At 38.5% G+C, this 22,481-nt stretch overlaps 1 protein-coding gene across 3 annotated transcripts; it reads right to left on the bottom strand.

Annotated features, from left to right (window-relative positions):
- Positions 1–5,281: 5,281 nt before the first annotated feature.
- LOC103723072 (gamma-soluble NSF attachment protein-like) lies at positions 5,282–21,164 on the bottom strand. Of its 3 annotated transcripts, none has more exons than XM_008813875.6 (9): positions 21,006–21,164; positions 18,003–18,070; positions 17,832–17,916; positions 17,561–17,719; positions 17,319–17,456; positions 14,764–14,851; positions 10,171–10,250; positions 9,883–10,012; positions 5,282–5,591 (listed from the first exon to the last, which is right to left on the bottom strand). In XM_008813875.6, the coding sequence occupies exons 1-9, from the start codon at positions 21,050–21,052 to the stop codon at positions 5,490–5,492; spliced, it is 897 nt and encodes a 298-aa protein (XP_008812097.1). In that variant the 5' UTR covers positions 21,053–21,164; the 3' UTR covers positions 5,282–5,489. The 3 variants fall into 3 exon arrangements, with proteins under 3 accessions (XP_008812097.1, XP_008812098.1, XP_008812100.1); XM_008813876.6 differs by having other exon boundaries at positions 14,773–14,851; XM_008813878.6 differs by lacking the exon at positions 5,282–5,591 and adding an exon at positions 5,846–6,209.
- Between the last annotated feature and the right edge of the window lie 1,317 nt (positions 21,165–22,481).

Genomic DNA, 22,481 nt, shown 5'->3' with positions numbered 1-22,481 from the left:
CCTAACCTGGAGATCTGAACGCCTGGAATCATCTTTCCTCCTCCTCGCTTGCCTGGAGTCATCTGAACGCGATGGATTGTCGGCGCTGTAGGGTGGAGGAGAGGAGAGGATCGAAAGGGTTATAAGTGCTAGAAAAAAAGGGAGAGGTGATGCTGAACCTAGTGCTGGAGAACTCGTAGAGCTTCATCTCCTTCTTCCCCCTCACCATCTTCCCTCCTTATTTTCCTCCTCCTCTTCACCGGGATGGAGGTGAGAGAGGGGGGGAGGCGGTGGATTGTCGGCGCCGTAGGGAGGAGGAGAGGAGAGGAGAGGGTTATAACAGGTAGGGCATTGATCGATGGGAGGCTGATATTTGAGTGAATTTGGCCTTCGACGACGCTTATAAGCGTCGTCGTAGCTCCAGCCATTAACGACGCTTTTTAAGTGTCGTTGATTTCGAAGCTGTATCGATGCTTTTTAGAAACGTCGGCAACGTTCGACGGTGAAGGGGGATTGCCCGACGCTTCTCCCTAGCATCGGGGAAAAAGCATCGGGAAATCTCTATTTTCCTGTAGTGAGCTGGGTAGTAAGATTATAAAATTTAGGATCATGATGCACCCATAATCGACCATAAAAGAAACTTTCTAGTTCATCTATCTTTTGAGGATGTTTATGCCTTGATAGAGGAAAAAATGGATCGTCCAGCCCACAACTAAAAGGCCGCCCAGTTTCGGCCCAGTAAACACCAACGATGAATAACCGAATTTTCACTTGGGCCCAGGGCCAGCTCGTCCTCGGAACTCCGCCTAAAGCTCCACCAACTCCAGACATTCGCCGACTCCCCCGACCAAGTTCGGGGTGCCTCCGGACAAACACCGACTCGTTCCGACCAAGTTCGGGAAGCCAACCCCAGCGATACACAGCGTACACTCCGACCCTCGAGCTCGGAGCGCTCTTCCAAGCACACCTCGAAACCCAGAAAACCGAGCTACTTCTAGTATCCGCCAAGCCGACCTCACCAAATGCATGACGTGACTACTTAACGAGCTCGGCCTCATCAACGACCACATCCATGTGCGGGCCTACGCCCACCTACGTGGTCATATTTCACCACACTGCTGTATCATGTCTCCATAACCAGCTAACAGCAGTTAGACGGCACATTGACTATTCCGGTCATACTCTGATGTGACTGTCAATGCCCTACCATTCTTAAGAACAGACTGTACCGCACGTTACCAGGCTACCCGAGCTGCACGCCATCTGGCTCAAAGCCATACCCCCTCATGATGGAGACTGACATTACCTTCATCATCTGGGCCACTCCACCGAGGCTATAAATAGCTTAATCATGTAATTTCTAAGGGACATTTTGGCTGGACCAAATTTACCCACTCTAACGTAATCGGCGGAGGGCTCTTACCGGAAAAATTGGTGAAGCTTTGTGCAAGTCCGCGGCCGTCGCGCAGGAAGTGGCTCCCGTCTTTCCTTTTCCAGCACCGACGGCTCCCTCGGCTCCACCGGCGTGGTCACCCTCGGGCCATATTTGAACCACAACATGCCCTATCTCAATAACTTAGTTGGAGGCTGTGGATATGCATCATGTAGATAGAATTAGATGAAAGAAGATGAAAATCATGTGCCCCTTGCTGAGCCAGATAAGGTTCGGCCACAAAAAATTTGCCTATGAAGGTATATATAGAAGAGGTAGAATTCGGCTATGATGCTGGAGAGCAGGCCGTTAGAACAAGAGTTGGTTATAATCAATCATAATACAATGCATATGAAGTCGGATAGCTAGCAGAAGGAGAAGACCGAGATGATCGAATGGTCTCCAAGATATTCCTAAGTGCTGAAGACCTCACTATAGGCCAAATAAGGAGAGAGAGACAAGACATTGATAATAACCATTAAAGTGGAAAGTTATTATATTTAGTACAAATAAGTCATTATTATACTTTGAAAAAGATTCTTCGATGATCCAACTTATCGATGCATTTTGTCTTAGCTTAGCTTAACTCAATAGTAGTTTTCTATTTTAGAAGTGGTATTAACTTAGATTTTTAATACCGTAGCTCAGGCTACACTCTTATACCTATCCAAATTTATTTTCTTCGAATGGTGGTATGCATGATGGTAACGAAAATCCTTGGTGGTCTAGGCACCCGTTCACATTCTAATTATATATATATATATATATATATATATATATATATATATATATATATATGTATGTATGTATGTATGTATGTATGTATGTATGTATGTATGTATGTATGTATGTATGTATGCGCACGTTTACATTCTAATTAAATCCGAAAGAAGGATATATCTCATGGTATGTATATTATATTCCTTCACTAGCATTGAGACATTTAGCTCCACTATAGTCTATTATAGACGGATAGGAAGGTGAACTAATACTTGCACCAATAAACCGCCACTTCAGATTTCCGAACCCATGGAACCAGAGGTGACAAGAAAGCCAACAACCAAACTACCCACTAGCCCAATCACGCAAACACCAACAAACTCCTCCAACCCTCTCGGCTATAAATACCAAACCATTAGTCTCTTCTCATCACAAACTTTAAGCCTTTAGCCCTTCTCTTTGAACAGCTTGCCAGGAGATCACGTAAAACCATGGCTTCAAACACTTTCCTGTCCTCCTTGTCCATCCTCGTTGCACTTTTGTTCCTTAGCAACTGCCAAGCAGCTCGCCATCTATTGGATACTCCGAAGGTGGAGTCTCCGCCGCATCCAACGATCCCAACCCCCCCTAAGCCAGAGCTCCCCTCGCTGCCCGACATTCCAACTCTACCCAAGCCTGAGTTGCCACCGATGCCAGAGGAGCCGGCCATGCCAAAGGTTGAGCTGCCACCATTACCGGAAATCCCAAAGGTCGAACTGCCTCCCAAGCCTTCCATCCCAAGCATCCCAAAGGTTGAACTGCCTCCTAAGCCTTCCATCCCAGACTTCCCAAAGGTAGAACTGCCTCCTAAGCCTACCATTCCGAAGGTCGAATTGCCTCCTAAGCCCACCATCCCTAAATTCCCTTCCATTCCCAGCACTGTGCACTCTCCAGCCCATGCAACTACTAGCCCATGATGGACACTTTGCATGGCATCCTAATTATTAATGTATGAGGTCATGGAAATAAATGTGGAGCATTAGCTCAGCTGGTTTTCGAAGTCGTCTGTGCTTGGGATTTGGAAGTCATCTTTATTCTTGTAGTCTTATTTTTCTTGTATTTCCTTGCTTGGGATCATATGCTTATTGTTGTTACTTTGGGTTGGTTTTTGATTTGGTTGGTTTGTACTTTATCTCATTGTCTTCTAGAATGTGTTCAGGAGTATTTCATACGAATAAAATTTCTTTTCCCTATGTTCGGTCTTCAAGCTGATCTTTTGAGGTGAATATAAAAGGAGCACCTCTCTCTCTCTCTCTCTCTCTCTCTCTCTCTCTCTCTCTCTCTCTCTCTCTGCGCGCGCGCGCGCGCATGTGTGAAGTTCTTAATGTGTCGAACGGGCAGTGCCGGGCTGGCCCGCGGGCCGTGCCGTGCTTGGCCCGCGGGCCTAGAGCGGGCCGTGCCGGCCCAGGCCCGAAGCGGGCCGTGCCGGGCTCGGCCCGCGGGCCAGTACCCTGTGACCCAGCACGGCCCTCTCAAATGGGCCGTGCCAGGCACGGCCCGGCACTGTAGCAAGGCACGGCCCGCTTCGTGCTGGGCCGTGCCGGGCCGTGGGCGGCCCGGCCCAGTGCCCAACTCTAGTCGAACCATGATACTGCAACAGAGTATCCAAGCATCTACTTCAGAAATTAGATGATAAGGTGTCTCACCCTACACTGAGGAAGTACCAAATTACCAAGTGTAAAGATGAGGTTTACCAACTCTGTTCAAAAGATTATGCAGAAAAGCTCAAGTGTTTGGCATTTGCAGGCGGCTCAGAATTCCTGGGCATATTTCTGTTATCATGCACGATTGCACTTGCTCTGAGTCCCACCAAATACTATTTTGTCAAATTCTAGGTTATGTTATAAACAAGGGCATTAATCCGATTTTATAATTTGGAGTAAGCTGTGTGTGTGTGTGTGTAGTATCCACAATTTCTGTTTAAAGAAGATTAGAGCCCTTTGGTCTAATTAAATTAATCCGGGCCATTAAAAAGCACAACACTTGACATGCAAACGTCCTAATTAAATATAGATTTTATTCATGATCAATTACTAGGAGGCCTTTGGGTTTTTGCTTCGTTATAACTGGTAAATTTCTACTTCAAATCCCCACAACTTTATAAATCTCTGTTTGCAAACATCCTACAATGTGTTTTAGATAATCTGTATCGCATAGAACCAAGAAATCTGGTTTTACATGAAACTTGGGGTCTCACATCTTCCTTTAAAATGTGCAATCTCAAGTCCTTTAAGATCTCGTGATCGTCTAATCTCTCAACTTAACAAACCCAATCTCTCTCTTTTCCATCCTCGCTCTTTCAACTTCCATGTGAACCAGGCATATGTTCATATTTATCTCTTGTTACAGTTAAATAGATCATGGTGTGATTAAGAGTATGGCTTTGATCTTCAGATCAAGCATCTTCCAAACAGCATGCTCCATCTGATAGATAATTTTTAAACTGAAAAGGTTGGATTGATATTATACCCCATAAATACCATCAATCTTCCATGAACCATTGAAATGTAATCAACTTTTGGGTCTATTAATTTCATATCTTTATCTAGGTGTGGAGGAAGATACTGAGTTGTTATCTTTCAACAATCCCTAAACCAATCAGAGCCTCTTAATTTTATCAAGACTATCTTAGCTTTTTTGAAAAGATACGGATCTCAGCCACTAAAAGAACCCCTATGACCCCAATATGGTCTCAGTTAAATATGAGTCCTTATTAGATGCAAAAGAATTTTATGTTTCACAATCTAATTAGAATTAATGGTTCTATGCAGAACAGGTTATCGGAGAATATTTTAGCTCCTGTTGCATCTTTACTTGTGCCATAGCCTCACAGATTTTAGCTATCTCAATGAGTTGCCAAGTGCTCTCTTCAGAGTTGAGGATTACCCCTTCCTTTTGTGATTAGAACAAAGATTCGTTGGATTTAGCCTCCCAGAGAAGAGCTTTCACCTGTCAATTTCTTGCAGACATCTCGAACTGGTATCACAATCTTGAACAACACTCAAGGAATGTTCTGCCTGGAAAATTGTCGGCATAGGAGAGCCTTGGTTTTGGCACTAGGAACACCTAGCAAGGGCATCAAAGGAGGACACAACCACTTGAAATCCCATGTACAAACTCATGTGAAGTTTACTTGAAAATTACAATAGCAATATCCAATAGTATGCTTAATAAGTTTTACACATGACAGGCTGTTTGATTAGTAGCAAATGCTTTTGTATGTGTATCACCAGCTGGGACCTGAACCAGAAGTCCTTGAAACACTCTGAGCACTAAGGATTGAGTTTTGATTTGCATTTCTCAACATAATTAAGATCAGTCAAGTGAGGTCATTCTCATCTAAAGGTTCCTCTTCCTTGGCCTCTTCTCTCTTCAGCTCCTTCAAATCCCCTGTTGGCAATTTCCTTGCAAGCCTGATTATCTGCAAGCATTGAAACATAATTCATCTAAAGGGCATCAATAACTCAAAACAACAGAAAATTATAAATCAACCCTAATGTAGATAATATGGATTATCTGGAAAAATAAAATGACTCATATTTCAAGAATGGACATATACAATGAACTCCACTACAAGCATAAGAGGGGGACTGGAATAAAAATTAGGCAAAACAAACAAAAATAGACCAAAGTAACTAATGGCAAAACTTTGAGGAGTATTTCCGATCTAATAAAGCAAGGAAAGACCAACAGACAACAGACAAAATTAAACAGATCATGAATCATATAAGTATTCAGACTTGCGTATGGGTCTCTCTCTCTCTCTCACACACAGACAAACACACAAATTCATGCACATTCACTCAATTGATCAATCATTTGGTTACAATTTCATCGAAGTTATCCTAACTCTCACTCACGTCCCTGACAGCAAGGTAGGTTGATTGATGAATATAAGGGCTCCTGCATGTGGATCCTCCACTAACTCCTCATTGCTGACTATACATTGAAGCATCCAATCTGCTTCTTCACTTAATTAGTTTGTAGGTCATCATGCAGCTCTTCTACGCAATGTGTTGCACATATATGTTGGCAATGGCTGCAATCACATTAGTCAAAGAGCAGATGAGGGGGAAAAAGGGAATTTTTGCTTGATATAACATATAAATAGCCTGATTAAAACCTCTAATTAAAATCTGAGGCCGACAGCTAGAAGAAAAACCGAGGCAAAAAGAGTGGCAAGAATTTTCTTTAAGTGCAGGAAAAAAAAATTCCTCTCAATATCCCCGTTATTTTAGCATTTCCACATTTTCTAATTTAAACCTTGCACTTGTAGTCAGAGTTTTATCATGAACATCTACAAGGATTGTCTAATCTTATAGATATCATTTACATCTATGGAATCTTGAAGTATCCGATTTGTTAATCTGCATATCGACAAGATATTCACCAAAAAGGAGACTGCCAAACAAAGATGACTTTCCGTATAAAGTATGATCATGCCTTGGAAATAGATGCTGGGCACAAGGCAGTTGATCATATTAATAGTCACCACAATAATGAAAACAAAAAGTCCTATGTACAAAAATAATATGAACAATCAACAGAGTGGAGTCTCCAACTTATGCTCAGAAAGAATACAGTATGAGCAGTTCTGCAATTTCTGTCCCTATTTCCTATTAACTACTTTTTTAATCTTATATGAGGTAAGGAAGCAGAAGATATACTTATATAGTTAAATGCAAAAAGGGGGCACAAGAGCAAAGCATCATTCTCCATGCCTTTTCTAGCAATGCTAGTGCCTAATGCAGATTCTCTTGGATAGTTGTAAAATGCATACTACATTCTACCTAGTGTGGACCTAGCCAAATGCATTCCACGGTTTCCTGCCTCAAGAAGCCTTCCTGCTACATAGATATAGTAAATGCACTAAATCTTACACTGTGGTTGTATCTGCAAATGCCAATATGGGCCTAGCTTCCACAATGTTTCATCCATATTAAAAGCCCTCACTTTCACAGGAGTTCAGGTACCCCAAGGAAAAACCACCAAGGTTGATCTTAAATCTAGATGTGATAAGTCCTGCAGTTCTCAATCTATCTATTTCATTGTAAAATGCACTTACATGTTCACCTCAAGTGAAAGCAAAATAAAACTCTTACATAAATATAATGCAACCATTAGTTTGCATCTATATTGGTCTTACCAAGAAGTCTCTCATAGGTAGGGCTCCATCATTAAAGAACATTCTATTCTGCTCTCAATATGTCCAAAGGTGTCATTTGGTGTTAATACATTAGCCCTTTACTAACATACATATAACAACTGACACCATCCATACCCAAACCTTTACACGTCAACTCATGAAGATTCAAGGAGGTCAATAACTCAGACCCAAGAAAAGCAAAATGATCAAAATATTATAGCTTCCTCAAATGTAAAAAAAGTTTATCATCATTTTCCTACCTTACACATTATGCATGCATGGTGGGATAGGGACTCCACACCAGGATATCCATTTTTGTGCAATAAAAAAAAAAATCCAACGAGTGCAAGAATCCTATTATTGAGAATCCCCGTCATAAGGGGGTTGAAAACCCTGCAGTACCCTTGACGTGGTCAGAGAAAGCCCAACTAGGAAAAGGCTTGGGTGGCTTAACAATTCTACATTAGGAGCTCAAAGACAAATGAACATACTTTCCAACTGCTCGCTTCTTATATAGATGGTCCGTGCTATTTTATTACCACCACCTTCATGATTCTCCATGCTTTTCATCCAAAAAAGATGATAACATTCAAAGGCTAGGAAATTTCAAGCTAAGGTACAAGCCAAGCTAAAATACATTCCAGAAAGAGATCATCTCTCACAAATAGACTTAAAATTATCCCTAGATTTTATTTGCATCTCCATATTTTCTTTGTATTTTCTAAAAGTTGCTGTCTTTGCATGCTGTTTGGATCTCCATGTTCAAACAGGTGCATGCATCTTTTGCCCAGCAAACACCTTTCTCTGGGACCCCTACTATTATATGTGCACGAAGACATGCCCAAGCTTCTTGTGCACATAATCCAAACAAATGAGGGTAAACTGCTGTTCCACTTTCTTCATTCTCAAAAAAAGCATCAGTTACAGATTGACTGCATAGATCATTAAATAGGGACATCTCTATTGTTCTGTGATACTAATTTTAACTAACAGCATTTTTCATCATGATGAGAAAAACTTGAAAATATAGATTCAGTAAGAAGGGACTATTTTGTATATTTGGTGGTTGCTCATTAGCAGGCATGGAACATTTAGAGATATTGAGTAATAAATTAGAACCTGGAGATAAGGAAACAGATAATGCTGTCAGGGGTAAAGCTTATAATGGCCTGCTCAATATACGAAGACCAAGAGAACGTGCTCAAGAAAGAATCCTCCAAATGTAGTTATTATGAACAATCTAGGAGACCTACTACAGGAAGCTGGAAACTCACTTTTATTATGTCAAGAGACATTTAGTGTGAAACACATCATTCATATGTAGCTAATCTGCCAATGATATAGTGAATATCTACCATAGGAGAGGTTGGAACAAGTTTTTGTACACTGATCCTTCATGGACTAATGCATTGATTTGTAACATTCTTTATTCTCCTTTATTTGGGAACCTTCACAAGATGAATGCTTAGATCTCCAATTTTCCCATTTTGTACAAGGTTTCCTTGAACAAATTCACATTTTTCCAAATGTCAATATGATTACAAACACCGTAAAAGGAGCATGCAAAAGGTAGAATGTAGCTTGAATTTGATTGGCAAGCTATGTTCTTCATAATAGAGATAACCATGATTTTACCATTTCAATTTCTTTGTTCTTTTAAAAATGGGGTCTCTAATTAGGACACAACAAACTCGATGAGACTAATTTTTACGGTAACACCATGAGACGTTTCTATTTCTCTTTTCAATAGGAATTAAAACAAAAAAAATTTGAAAAGAAAAAAAAAAGGCGGTGGTACCACAATTCTTGCACATCCCAGTCATTCGACATACATAATCTGTCTGAAAGGACATCTCCTTGAATTTAGGAAGCACTTTGTTTAGAGGTCTGATAATGAGTAGAAATCTTTCATGTTGCACTCAAATTCTCATACAGATGGCTAGCAACTTAGTTGCATTTTTTTTCATTTTCAGATAAGCAATAAAAAGAAGTATCCAAAGCCATAGTTGTTTTAAAAAGATTATCTATAGATGGCTTCGCTAATTGATCACCCGTTATGTTAATAGAAATAACCGTAACAATCAAGTCATGTCCTAATATTTGGGTTGCTTCATGAATCGTTATCCATCAAACAATCCTCTTTAGGATTTCTCTTGATGTTATTTCGAGGTTTTCCATATCCTTCCACTCAATTTCTCCACATCACCTTAGCTCTTCCCCTACTCATCCTACACAAAGTACTATAAGCTGCTACAATACCAGGAGGCATCCATCTCCTTTCTTCTCCTATAAGCCCCTTAGAGAAAATAAGTGAATCCTAAATGAACAAGCAAAATTTACAATGACAAGATAGGAAATCTTAGCCATATCATATTACATAAGTAACCTTTTACACGAATCATGGGGCAGTTTATGACAATAATAAAGATTCTGCTTGCATATCAGCATAAACAAGTCTAGATGTTAGTTTAAAGGTAAAAGCATATCATGATAAACAGTATATATCATCCAAGCAAATGTTGGTAATCAAAGTGTTTGTATCAGAAATATGACTAAGAAAAATTACCACATGATCAAGATTTGAAATTGTGCTCGACTTAGCAACATGTTTGATTTCTTCGGCATCACCTTCCTCATAAGCAGATAACAGTTTGCTTGCACAACGGTTCTGATCACTATTAAGAAAGACTTCAATTCTGAAAAGAGATGTCTCAGTTAAGACTCAGTTTAAGTGACGCCAAAACTAATAAAGACAACAATCTAAGAATGGTAATAAAATAAGAGAAACAATAAAAAATTAATAAAAGACACTTAAATTATTCATTGCATATGTCATATAAAAGTAGAAACTCACTGAGAACAATCATTGTAGCACTTCTGAGCTTGCTGGAAATCATGTGCATAAAGGTAAACTATGATAGCACTCAAATAAGCCTACATAAATACAACCAATTGAATTCCATCAAAAATAATCATATAAAATCAGAACAAGAAGTAAAGATCAGTGCACAAAATGGGAAAACACAATATTTACATAAAACAGTTCCAGTATCCACATATTAATAAAAATGATTTAATTAATAGAAATTTGTAAACAAACCAGGATAACATAAAATATGGTTAATAATTATTCCGACCAACAACCTAAAAGACTTTGTGATCAGTTGTTATTCCGCACACCTGCTTGAAATAAAACCCTTATACCTTATTTCATTACTACATATAAAGATGTCAAGTAGTTGAATGTACATGATATATTAATGATGATACTGGGAGGAAAAAGCCATGGCTTGGATGGATCATGGATCATCAAACAATAAAAGAAAAAGAATGTGAAGTTGAAGTGGGAAAAAATAATATAGAGAAATGAAGAGGGAGGGAAAGGACGTGCAGATATAGAAGACAAATTGGAGGGCAAAAAAGGCTAAGGAAGTTGCATGCAGGTTATAAGACCAGCAGGCAGCAAACTTTTTCATTGATAAGGCTAGATAATGACTCCTTACCATAAGAAGAAAGGTGGTTGCTTGAAGGATAGAAAATCATTTTTCTCTCTTTCAGAATTGCTTTGAAGGAAGCAATATAGGAAGGTAAATTAATCACTACATCATGTCAGCTTCTTCTCTTTTTTTTTTCTTGAGGGAAGGGGAGGGCAAAGCCCACACCACTACATCATATCAGCTAGAATAGTAGATACTGTATTCTGATAAGAATAACACTAATGAATACGTTAAGCATTGGGCACTAAGTCTTTTGGTTCAACCACTAGATTGTGATTTAAGCTGCTAAGCAAGATAAAACAGCCACTTAAATTAAACAGACACTTATCACTTGAGCAGTTATTGCTTAAGGGGACAAGCTCTGTATACCAATCTAAGCAACCACTTAAGCATCATATTTTTCGATAACATTGGGTGGAATATTATCTTCCAACATTCTAGGAAACAAAGTGCACTAACTACCAACATCAATTCCAAGTATACAAAATGGCAATATCTTATTAAAAAAAAATATTAGTATTTGGTCCTATGCATCTACCTTCATACCCTATTCCGTGGTGCTAATGAATGCCCTCAAACTCTAAAGACAAGGCGATGCACATAGCCAAAGCCCCCTCTTCTTCAGGATGCTTGCTTATTGTTGCAGGCCTTTGATTTTATCCATATTTTGCATGTACACCATGTGGCCAATACATAGTTGTCAAATAGCCTAGGCGACCCAAGGCGACAGACCCTCCTGTAGCCTAGGTGATTAGGCGACCGGCCCAGCAACAAAATTTATATAAGATTTACAGAATAATTTACCACCTTCATATATTTCAATTAATGATTCAATCTTGCATTATTTTCAATTAACCGATGTCTATGTTCTCATTTTCTTAATACAGGGAACTACACAATACAACAGAAGGCAAACTATTAAAACTGAAAACACATTTTTTTTTAATTGATTCAAATACTAATCCATTTACTTGACTCGAATGCATCTTTAAATTCTCAAATCAAATCAGTAGAAAATAAATTATTATCAAAATATAGCAGTGTAAAAAGATCTTTAGAAAACATCCTCTCAAGAACATCGAAAAAAGAAAGAAATGGACAGAGAAAGAGAGATCAGTGGGACAGAGTCTGATTATTATTCATTAGAGAGGAACTTTTTTGGTGGGAAATAGGGGATAGGCAGTTGAACAGGGAAGTATGGAATAGACAGTTGACAGGAAACAGAGAGGATCTCTGTTTTAAAGGCCAAGACCTCAGCAACAATGACGACGACAATAAACAACAAAATCACATAACATATCAGCAACAAAATAGGGGTAGGCAGTGAGCAGAGATGATGCTGTGATTATCAGAGAGAGAGTCAGATCGCCATTGTTTGAGCATCCTCCTGGTTGCTGTCCCTGTTCAATCTCATCGCTCCAAGAGTGGACGACAGTGGATGGTTGGCCGCTGGCCCCTTTCTTTGCCCTAGGTGGAGAGAGGGGAGAGAGAGTGAGTGAGAGAGAGAGAGAGAGAGAGAACAGATAGGAGAAGGCGAAGGGCAGAGTGCTGGAAGCATCAAGAGTCTTGATTCAAAATCACCTCTCCTTTTAACCTGGGCTTAGTGGCTCGTAACACTAGGGGCCAACCCTAACTAGGTCAGATTGTCTCAAATGGGCAGCTCTAGCTCATATTAATTGGCAAGTGCCCAGTAAAATTGCATGCCAAGGCAACCTCACCCAAGCAGGAACCTAGTGTGATGGATGACCGCACATTGGTTTGTCCATCAAGGCGGGCCTCACCTATGAAATCCAGGTTGGGCCAGGCACCTAGGCACCTGGGTGAGCTCCCATAACAACTATGGGCCAATCAAATAGGATCACTGAAGGCACAGAGGACCAGTTTGCTATCAATGGGTGACCAGGGACCAATAGGTTGTTCTAATAACATTCAACAAGAAGGAACTTAAAAACTGTTCACCCTAGTTACCATCAAAATGTTGTCCCACATGCATGGATAAGATGAGGCCTTTAGTCTTTTACTTTGTTAGCGGTCCCAACACCATAGCCAACTTCATGTAAAATATTTTAACTATATTGTAGAATAAAGATTTGAGTCTTGGAATTTCTATAATCTTAAAGGCGGATCAATATGCCCTATGCAATCTAGAGCCATATCCTAGAAAATATGAATTATCCAAGTTGCTACATTCTCTTGGTGGTTACACCAGAGACCTCAACCCAAACCTTCACTAGGGCCTAGAGGGTTAGGAGTACTTGGGAGAGGGCTACATCCCATTGTGTAGCCCATGGCTATGCAGAATCTGACCTCAACTTTTCATCTTTGATTAGTGTCAGTGAAAGCTCCTATGGGTCTCTTCTACTTGAAGAAAAAAAATCAATATATTGTCAAACCAAATATAATATTGAGTTTATTTAGTACCTAGACAACACCATGTTAGCTTGAATTAGACCATATGATTCTTTTGTTCCCGCTTCATATATAATACACTAATTTCCATGAATGAGATGATATGCTTTAATGTGATATTCAGGACTTCAATATTTATGCATTTCTACAAGTAACATGATTGAATTATTCCTAAATCCTAATGCTTTTTTTTTCAGTAAAATGCTAAAAGCATGAAATAATTAACAATTTGATAACAGATCTACAAGCTTTAAAGTCCGAATACCATTTTTCGTGCCAGGAATTGTATGCTACCTAGGGACACACCAGCGCCAATACCTTACGATACAGCACAGTACTTTAATCCAGGGATCTAACTTTTAAATAAGTTCAACTTGACTCAAAAGTTAGGTTATGTCTATAAATTTTGTGACTATTAACAAGGTTTAAAATCATCTATCATACCACTACATGCCGACAATATCATACCACTACATGCCGACAATATCATACCATATTGGTAAGGTACAAGTATGATACCGAAGTTCAGTTTGGTGTATGAGTCGAACTGATCCATCCCGATTGAGCAAAACCACCCATACCACCCAATTTTGGGTGGTATCATGGTTGGGAGAGACAAAAAAATATTGGAGCTGATCTTGGTATGGGATGCATACCATATGTTACCAACCATATCATACCAAAATGGTGATGTACCAGTATGGTCCCTATCATGTGGACCTTGCCCAAACTAATTAGCCGGGGAAATAATAGTATTAGGCAACACTAATATAAGTGGGGCATAATTTTCCATATTATATTGAGAATAATCCTACTTTGAGTTTCATATGTTACTCATGAGCTGTATCTTACGTGTAATTGAATATTGCTTTGGGTCTTGTTTGAATCTAGGCAATGTACCATCTTGCAACCCCTTGTTCCATTAGCATAAAACAGCTAAAACACACTAACACATTTACATGTTTCTCAATTGGACTTTGTGACATAATATCTAGATTGATATTAAAAAACATGATACAAATTTAAAATAATTCAATCAGGACTTTTTTGTTCAATATTTTTTCTCTGCATTTACGATATATATTTGCAGATAATTATTTTTATTGGATTCACATACATAAGAATGTGCACAACTAATCCCAAGCTTAATTACTCTAGTATTACATAATTGACTATCCAGAACATAGGCATAGGTAAGGATAAATACCCATCTAGGTATAGATAGATGCTCAATCAGCAAAATATTTATGATATTGATCATTTAATTTAGTGAATATATAAGACTAGGTTGCTTCTTGAACCATTGGCATTTGCTCCAAAATTTCTTAGAAGCTAACACTATTCAGTAGAAATTGGCAAATGATATGCAATAACAAACTATTAAATATTAACAAATAAAATGCAATTCATCACTAAGAAAATAACGAGTTTCTTTATCATATATATTCATTTCTCAGAAGAATGAAAAAATAGTTTGTCAAAAGTAACTATTTATAACTGCATTCTTGCAAATGAATGTAGTCCCTGGAGTTATATCGCACAAGTAGCACCTTGCACTGACTGTTGATGGCATTGCACTTATCAGCAGCTACACCCCATTTTAAGAGAAATGTTGCAGCATCGGTATACCTGCACAGAATGACAAGAAACCTTTCAAGATTTGTAATATACCCTTTCACATATAAGACTTTGTTTAAGTTTTTTTTTTTTATTTCAGCACCTGTGCATCTTGGCGTGGGTGTAGCAGGCTTCTTTTATTTGTAGGACATTACACTATACCCTAGGGCTACAGGTAATCTGAAAAGCAACCTAGTTTGATGCATATGAAAGATTAGAACTCAGTCTCTAAGCTTAGTCGTTAAATCAAAGGCTTTGATTGGAATTTCATCAAAAAACTACATCTATGCATTGATAACCAGTGTATCATACTGAGTTTTTACTAGATCAATAACCATGTACGTTTACATTCACAATAATGGCAAGAAAGAGAACAATGTAAGAAAGAGGTACTTGATATGTTCCTTGCTTCAAATTTTGCAGATTTAGATTAATGCCCTCAATGGTTTAAAATTAAGCAATTTCTATATTCAAAATTGATATAAAAGTACAAAATATTTGTTTCACTATATGGCTACTAAGCATCCTTACTGTCTCCAACTGATAAGCTCAAGTGCAATCAAGAGGTGACACTAATAAAGTGAATTTATTCATGCTGCAAGTGTTTTTGATGGTCCATTGCCTTTAAATTGATGGAGGACTGATTTTAAGAGATCTACAAGTCAAGGAAAAGGAGAGCTCAAGGGAGGAGTTCATGGGTTTACGGGGTCTAGTGTTACTAGAAGGGTTTAAGGAATAGGTTTATATATATAGCATCAAGGATAAAATTAAAGCAGCCGAAGAAAGCTTATGGAACAGAAAGAAGATAGAAGTTAGGGAGAGAAGATATGAGAAGGAAGTAACAAACAAACCTAAAATAATTACGTTATTCCAACTCAAAATGATATTTTTCATAGTTGCTAGTGTTTCCCCTTTATAGAATAGAGGAGCGTAGGAGGAGAAAGATGCATACTGCAACTTAATATTTTAGGTGCATACTTTAGGGTTCCAAATGCATGGAGCTTGAGCGACCTTGGCCCGGCTAGAGCTTAGCTCGACATATATTCTACTCAACTCAAGCTTGGCTCAAGCTAGCTCAAGCTAGGATAATCCAAGTCGGGCTCGATCCCTTACTTATCAAGTCATCTTGACTAGGCTAAAAGGGTCAGCCCAAACAGGAGGCAAGAGGTTGAAGTTGGTGAAGGTAGTGGTGGGCAAATGAGGGGGAGGAGGGGAGAGGAGGAGAGAAATAAAGGAACAGGCAATCATTCATGCTAGATCTAAAAGACTCCACTGCCACCATGATTAGAAATGTGGAGAGTGTGTGTGTGAGAGAGAGAGACGAGGAGGAGGAGATGAGGGAAGGACGGGTTTCTAAATCAAGATTCACCATGTGCTAGATCTAGATCAACCATCCATGGCCATGTGAGAGGGAACGAGAAGAAGAGAGGCAGATGCAAGTGAGCCCAGCCACTATAGACCTATCAGTCTCTGCACCACCATGTGCAAAGCTATCGCCAAGATTCAAGTGACCAGGATGAAGCCAGTTCTCGCCCGCATCATCTGCCCAGAGCAGAGGGCTCTTGTGGGGGGTCGTAACGTCACCGACAATGTGTTTATCACCCAGAAGTTCATGCACAATCTCCAGAGGGCCCTGTGTCGCCGCAGCCTTATAGCTGTCTAGCTGGACATGGAGAGAGCTTACGACCATATAAGATGGAATTTTTTAGTCCATGCCCTAGAGAGTGTCAGATTTCTGGGTGTGTGGATCAACTGGATTATGGGTTGTATGTGGGCCCTTTCCTTTCATATTCTTGAGTAGAGGAAGGCAATGCTCTCTCTTTATTCTCTTGGGGGACAAGAAAAGATCCAGGTACTTTATAGGAAAACTATCATTTTTGATTCATCCTCAATGATCTAAAATTTTTATATCCTTGTCAATGGCTCACCAGCTGACTTTTTTAGGTCAAGGGTTGGCTTGTGCCAAGGATGCCCCTTGTCCTCGTACCTGTTCATCATTTGCACCGACGTGCTATCCCAGGCCCTCCAAGCCGCTACCTTTAGCTAGGGTTTGGAGGCTTATATGTCGGCGGCATGTTCCCAACCAATATCCCACCTTCTGTTGTTTGCTGATGATTGCTTGTTGCTCGCTCGAGGCACTAGACCAAAAAATGGGATTGTGTTCCTAACACAAAAAAATAGGACATTATACCATTCTTTCTTTTTCCCTTATCAAAGCCAATAACGATACGGAATATGAAGGAAGCCCTGATAATGGGATTGACAATAGCTCTTAATATTGGAATTATCTTTCTATACGTCTTCGGAGACTCACAATTGGTCATACGCCAACTCATGGAAATCTACGAAGTTCGAAAGCCTGAGCCGCTGCCTTATTTTGAAAAGGCGAAGCAACTCACAACATCCAAGTAAAGCATGCATCAAGAAAGCTATCTAATTCACATAATTCAACATGATACCAATATGTGAAAATTCTTACCTTTCAAGTTTAACATGAATACTTGTGGCAGCACGATATAAATCAAAAGCCATTTGCTCCTTTCCATCCTCTTCCAAGACTACACAAGCATCAGTATACAACCGAACAGCTTCATCAGGTGCCACATCTTCCAAAGCCCTGAATATACAATGATGCAATTGCATATTTAGTCCCTTAAATGCATATGCTCCAACTATCTTTTTGATTTTGCAATAAAGAAATGCCAGAATGTTTTTGTATACCTAGCAGCCTTTGCAAGACCGTCTGAAGCAGGCTGTGATCTTCCACATTCAATATATAATTCAGACGCCCTTCTGTAATGATCAGAAACTTCATTCCAACGACCAAGTTCCTTTGCTAGAGCAGCAGCAGACTCCATATGCTTGGCAGCATCCCAAGGCCTATCAAGATTGTCAAGGGTATACTTTCCCTATCTTGAAGAACATATAAATGGAAACTATGAATAATGAAAAGCAAAGGAAGATATGGCAAAATCATAGCAGAGGAGGATATGATGAAATCATTTCTTGTCCTTTGGAAGCCTTCTCAAATGCTTCTTTTGCTTTCTCATTGTCTTTCCTGAACCTGTAGCCAATAGCTTTGACAGAGATACAATAATTTATATGTAAGAGACAAAAACACAGATTGTCTATGGAAGAAAAGAAACAAATATCAATCACCAACCAGCTTGCTCATACAATGAGGTTGCAGTCCTCCAATCTGCACTCCATCTGGTAAAACTGAGTTTTGTTCTACGAAGGACAAAATAAGGATAAAATGAGAAAAAAATTAATATTTCTGACCATCCTCTATAAAAGAATTTTCTCTTTTTGACAAATATGCAGCTGAGAAAACATTCACAAACAAACATCTTTTGTTATTCCTCCATCATATTGCAATCAATCCACACACCAAGCATTACAATGTTCCATTCCTTGTGTATATGTATAGATAAAAGAATAATAGTAGCAACAAGATACTGAACCCGTCTGCAAAAGGGTGTTGCTACATCCTCTTGTCTTCCAAAAAATTGTTTCAATATCCAATTTTAACAACCTTCTATCATAACTATAAGAGCCTAGAGCAATTTGTTGGGAATTTCAACATCCAACCATAGATTCAAGCCTCAACCAGCCCTCTGGGCACTACTTGGATTATCAACATGACAAACCCCTAAATTAACAATAAGATAGTCGGCATGGATATCAATGTTGCATGATCACATGAAGATAAGTTTCCATTTTCCATCATGACAAACCCCTAAATTATCCATATTGTGATACAAATGTGTGAAGAGTGTACATTACCCAACACATGGATAACCATGTGTGAGCATTATAGCATAGCATTGAGCTTATGAGCTTCTAAAACTTCAAGCAACATGACATGTCACATTTGGAAAAAAAAATGAAGGAAAGACACTTTTCCATGATCAATTAAACTAGTTATTAAACAAATGTAATTGTTCAAACATCAATAAGTGGAAGAACATAGATAAAGATCAATATTGTCACCTTAAGACATCAGTATCAGCAAGCTCAGGGTACTAGAACAAAACAATGAATGCACATTCAGTTAGAAACTCCAAATATGCATCCTTAACTATCTCGCCAGCTGGTTATTTTATTTATACTAATTCTAGGTAACAAACTAGGATTTCTAACATGAATACTTAAGAAAAAGTCAAACCAAATTGACATAATTGCATCAGCTAGACAACACACTTTGGTTACTTAAGGGCATGCGGATATGGAAGAAGTGTTACACTAGTGACAAAGACAAGCATGTCAAGGACAATATCTTATGCAACATGGAAATGGCAACCATCTTGCCCTGGGGTAGAAGCTGGCATCAACCTTTGAGACTACCAATCAAAGGGAAGCATACAGGAGGGGGGAAAAATACAGTACAAATTGTTCCTCTATAAGCCACTAAGAGCATTAAGCATGTTATTCAACAAATGATAACAAATTAATAACAAAAAACCAAAATGGCAAGCAGCCTCTCATTTGAGCAAGCCCTTAATACCTCAACTGAGAAGTTTGATATGTTATCACTAATCAGTTATCACTGTTGAAATAATGATATGCAACTATTTTTCTTTACATATTTTTCTTCTTCCAAAAGATTCACATTTTCAGAAGTAGAATCAACCACCAAACTTTGAAACTTGCTTATTTGAACTCCAGTGATTCCCGTTCTCTCTATTGAAATTCCCAACAACTACACAAAAAACTCTCCCGAAAGATGGATACATCATTCTTGTACCCATTCTAATAGCAAGCATGCGTCCTAATCTTCTAGTTCTGCAAACCTTATACCAACTTGCAAAATATTATCTGCAGATCACTGCTTGTAAAGTCAACAATTCTAGCCCCAAAAGAAACTACTTTGCAAATCCCTTTCTGGCAAACAATGTAATATTAATTATCCCATAGCATCAGACATCAAATATATACTAATTGCAAGTGATGCAATTATCTAGCTAGTAGCTCTTCAACTCAAAGAAGCAGCATCTCCATCAACATAGCAACAGCTGGAACCCCTAAGATCTCTTATTAAATTTATAGGACATCCTTGATTACATTTCAAATTGACAAAGTGGTAACCTGAGATCTTTCAAAGGCTACATTACAACTGTGGAGATCATTAACATAAGCAACTCAATAAGAGCAAACAAGACCAAGCCCTGAACAGCTTAGAATGATTCAAGTAATTTTGCATTAGATGCTTACTTGTACATGCAACTAAAGGCATCCTCATAGTAGTAAACAAATTTAAGAATTGTTTCTTCGTATCATAAACCTGGAAGATGTCTGAGTATCTAATAGATTTTTTTACCTTATAACTGGGTGCATCTTCCATCCAACATTTTTTTTTTTATTTCAGTTTAAGCATCCAAATATGAAAGGGTGTAAAATACCCAACGCACACTATTTACCAGGCTCAAAGAAAAGCTAACAAGGCACTAAAATAGGAGCCAGACATCATAAAATCTCAAATTGTAAACACACGCATGCATTAATTGGAGGACTGATGTACTATGATAGCGCAGTAGACTGTTAATTTCCATTGCACCCATGCATGATTACAATGCGAACCATCCGTGTTTGAGTACCTCAATTGCAAGGAATAAATGGGATCTGACCTCAATATTTATCAACACAAGGGTCAGCCCCTCAAAGAAATGGTTCAAATCCAAACTCTCAGGCACCAAATTCACCGTTCCTCAATTGATACATATGTCGCTAAAAATCTGAACTTTTTCAATAACCGATCTACATCAGGCATTAGAAAAAAACTAGGGCTTTGTGAGGGGTTTGTTCAGATTGGAGACTCAGCTTCTAACTATTAGGCTCAAACTTAAGAATGAGTTTGGATTTAACATAATAGCAATCAATTCAGTCAAGAAAAACTTTACAAAAAGGTATCGGACATTCTTTAATCTCATCCAATCAACGGAAATTGCCCGAATCGTACAAAAATATATGAAATTCTCGATAAAAATAAATGGGAAAAAGAATGACATAAGATCTAAAACTTAACTGACAAAAACAAAAGTTCAAATGAACTTTGTAGCGAAAAATCAAAATAAAGTGAAATATGAATCTTGAGGAGCATCATAAGAGAACAATAGAGAAATCTGAAAGAAATGATGGAGGAAAAAAAAACAGTTGAAAAAATTACAGTTTATCGGCTTTGATCATAAGCTTATCAGGGTCGGAATTCGCCATGACCGGGAGCTCCGCTTCCCCTCTTTCCTTTTCCTTCTTTTCCCTGGAGCTCAATTAATATGAGAGTCGGGGTCAAGCCGGGTCCATGGAGTTCGGCCTAAGCTTTGAGGCTCGGCTCGTGTTGATCGTGATTAGACTACGTCACTGCGCCTATCTACAACTTTAGTGAATTGGCCGGGCCATGCGTTGGCCCAACTCACTTTGCATTCCTAATGCAACGAATGAACAAAAAATGGATATAATAGATGGATAATGAAATAATGTATTTAGTTTATATTGTGAATGTCGTTGCGGCAATTTATGCCTAGTGTATTTTCATAAACAAAGTTTATTGGTAAAAACTTATTTACAAGTATGTATAAGGTTGGGATTACATTTGAATTTCAGCCTTGCATGTAAAAGGTAACTGAACGCATGGATATAATTAATTTTGGCAATATAATGAGCCTGCTGAGTTTGTACAAGAGTAATGTCATTCGCAAGCTCGACTTGTAATATATTCCTAGCCAATTGGGATCGCTGACATCAACCCACTCACATATCAGTAAATCAATTATCTGGTTTTAATTCACATATGGATTTTTATTATCTAATATTATTATCTAATTTCATATTTATTTCTTCTAGATATTATTTATATAGATTTTTCAATTTATTTTTTTATGTTGTGGATCGTTTTATGTTTTTAATTGTACTATATAGTTTTTATGGTAATTTTTAAGCTTCTTTTTTTATTGCTATTTTTTATTAAATTTATTCCCTTTATTTTTATTTTCTACATGATTTTATATAATCTTTAGTTGATCCATTTTTAATTCTTCTTTTATATTTTTATTTTTATTTTTGTTCTCTTTTGTTTTATAAGTTTTATTTTTATTCAATTCTATTTTTTTTGTTCATATCCATATTAATGGTTGAAATATTAGACACCTCAACCTCGGACTAGACCGACCTCGACAACCTCTATACAAACTGAAGTAGACTACTTCGGACCCAGCCGAGGAGCCAACCAACCTAAATGAACAACTTTGTCTCCAACCAAGAAGCCAATCGACACGTGCCGACAAGCACTGACAGTCTTAGTAATGGATCGTCGTAATAGCGACGGGTTATAGTGGCAACTCTAAATCCGGCATGAGGTCATTATCGTATGCTGCCCACGCCTAAGACGTACTACTAGTCCCTATTTGGCGAATGGTGCACATCACACCGATCCAGGTAACGACAAAATCGACTTCCATATATAAAGAGGCAGTCTGAGAGACCTTAGGCATGAGATATCATGCAATATCAATCATAGAGAACTATCATCTGCTGAAATTTCTTCGTTTCATACTGTTGCCTCTTTGTTCTAATATAGGCATCAAAGGATCTCCTACCGGAAACTCTTCAGCAAGCAGACTTCTTGCAGGCCATCCTCAGAGGAAGT

Source organism: Phoenix dactylifera, chromosome 14 (genome assembly GCF_051530095.1).
Source record: "Phoenix dactylifera cultivar Ajwa chromosome 14, Ajwa_hap1_PhDact_Kaust_v1.1, whole genome shotgun sequence".
Lineage (NCBI taxonomy): Eukaryota > Viridiplantae > Streptophyta > Magnoliopsida > Arecales > Arecaceae > Phoenix > Phoenix dactylifera.
Note: the sequence above shows the minus strand (reverse complement) of the source record. Positions and strands in the feature narration are given on the sequence as shown.

Bases quoted from the DNA above. Each gene is read 5' to 3' on its own strand.
- LOC103723072 (XM_008813875.6), bottom strand. From the start codon at position 21,052: ATGGCGAATTCCGACCCTGATAAGCTTATGATCAAAGCCGATAAACT. The intron at 14,852-17,318 runs GTAAGAATTTTC...CATTCTGTGCAG, and splicing joins ATTCATGTTAAACTTGAAAG to GTATACCGATGCTGCAACAT. The intron at 5,592-9,882 runs GTAATTTTTCTT...CAATGCTTGCAG, and splicing joins TTTCAAATCTTGATCATGTG to ATAATCAGGCTTGCAAGGAA.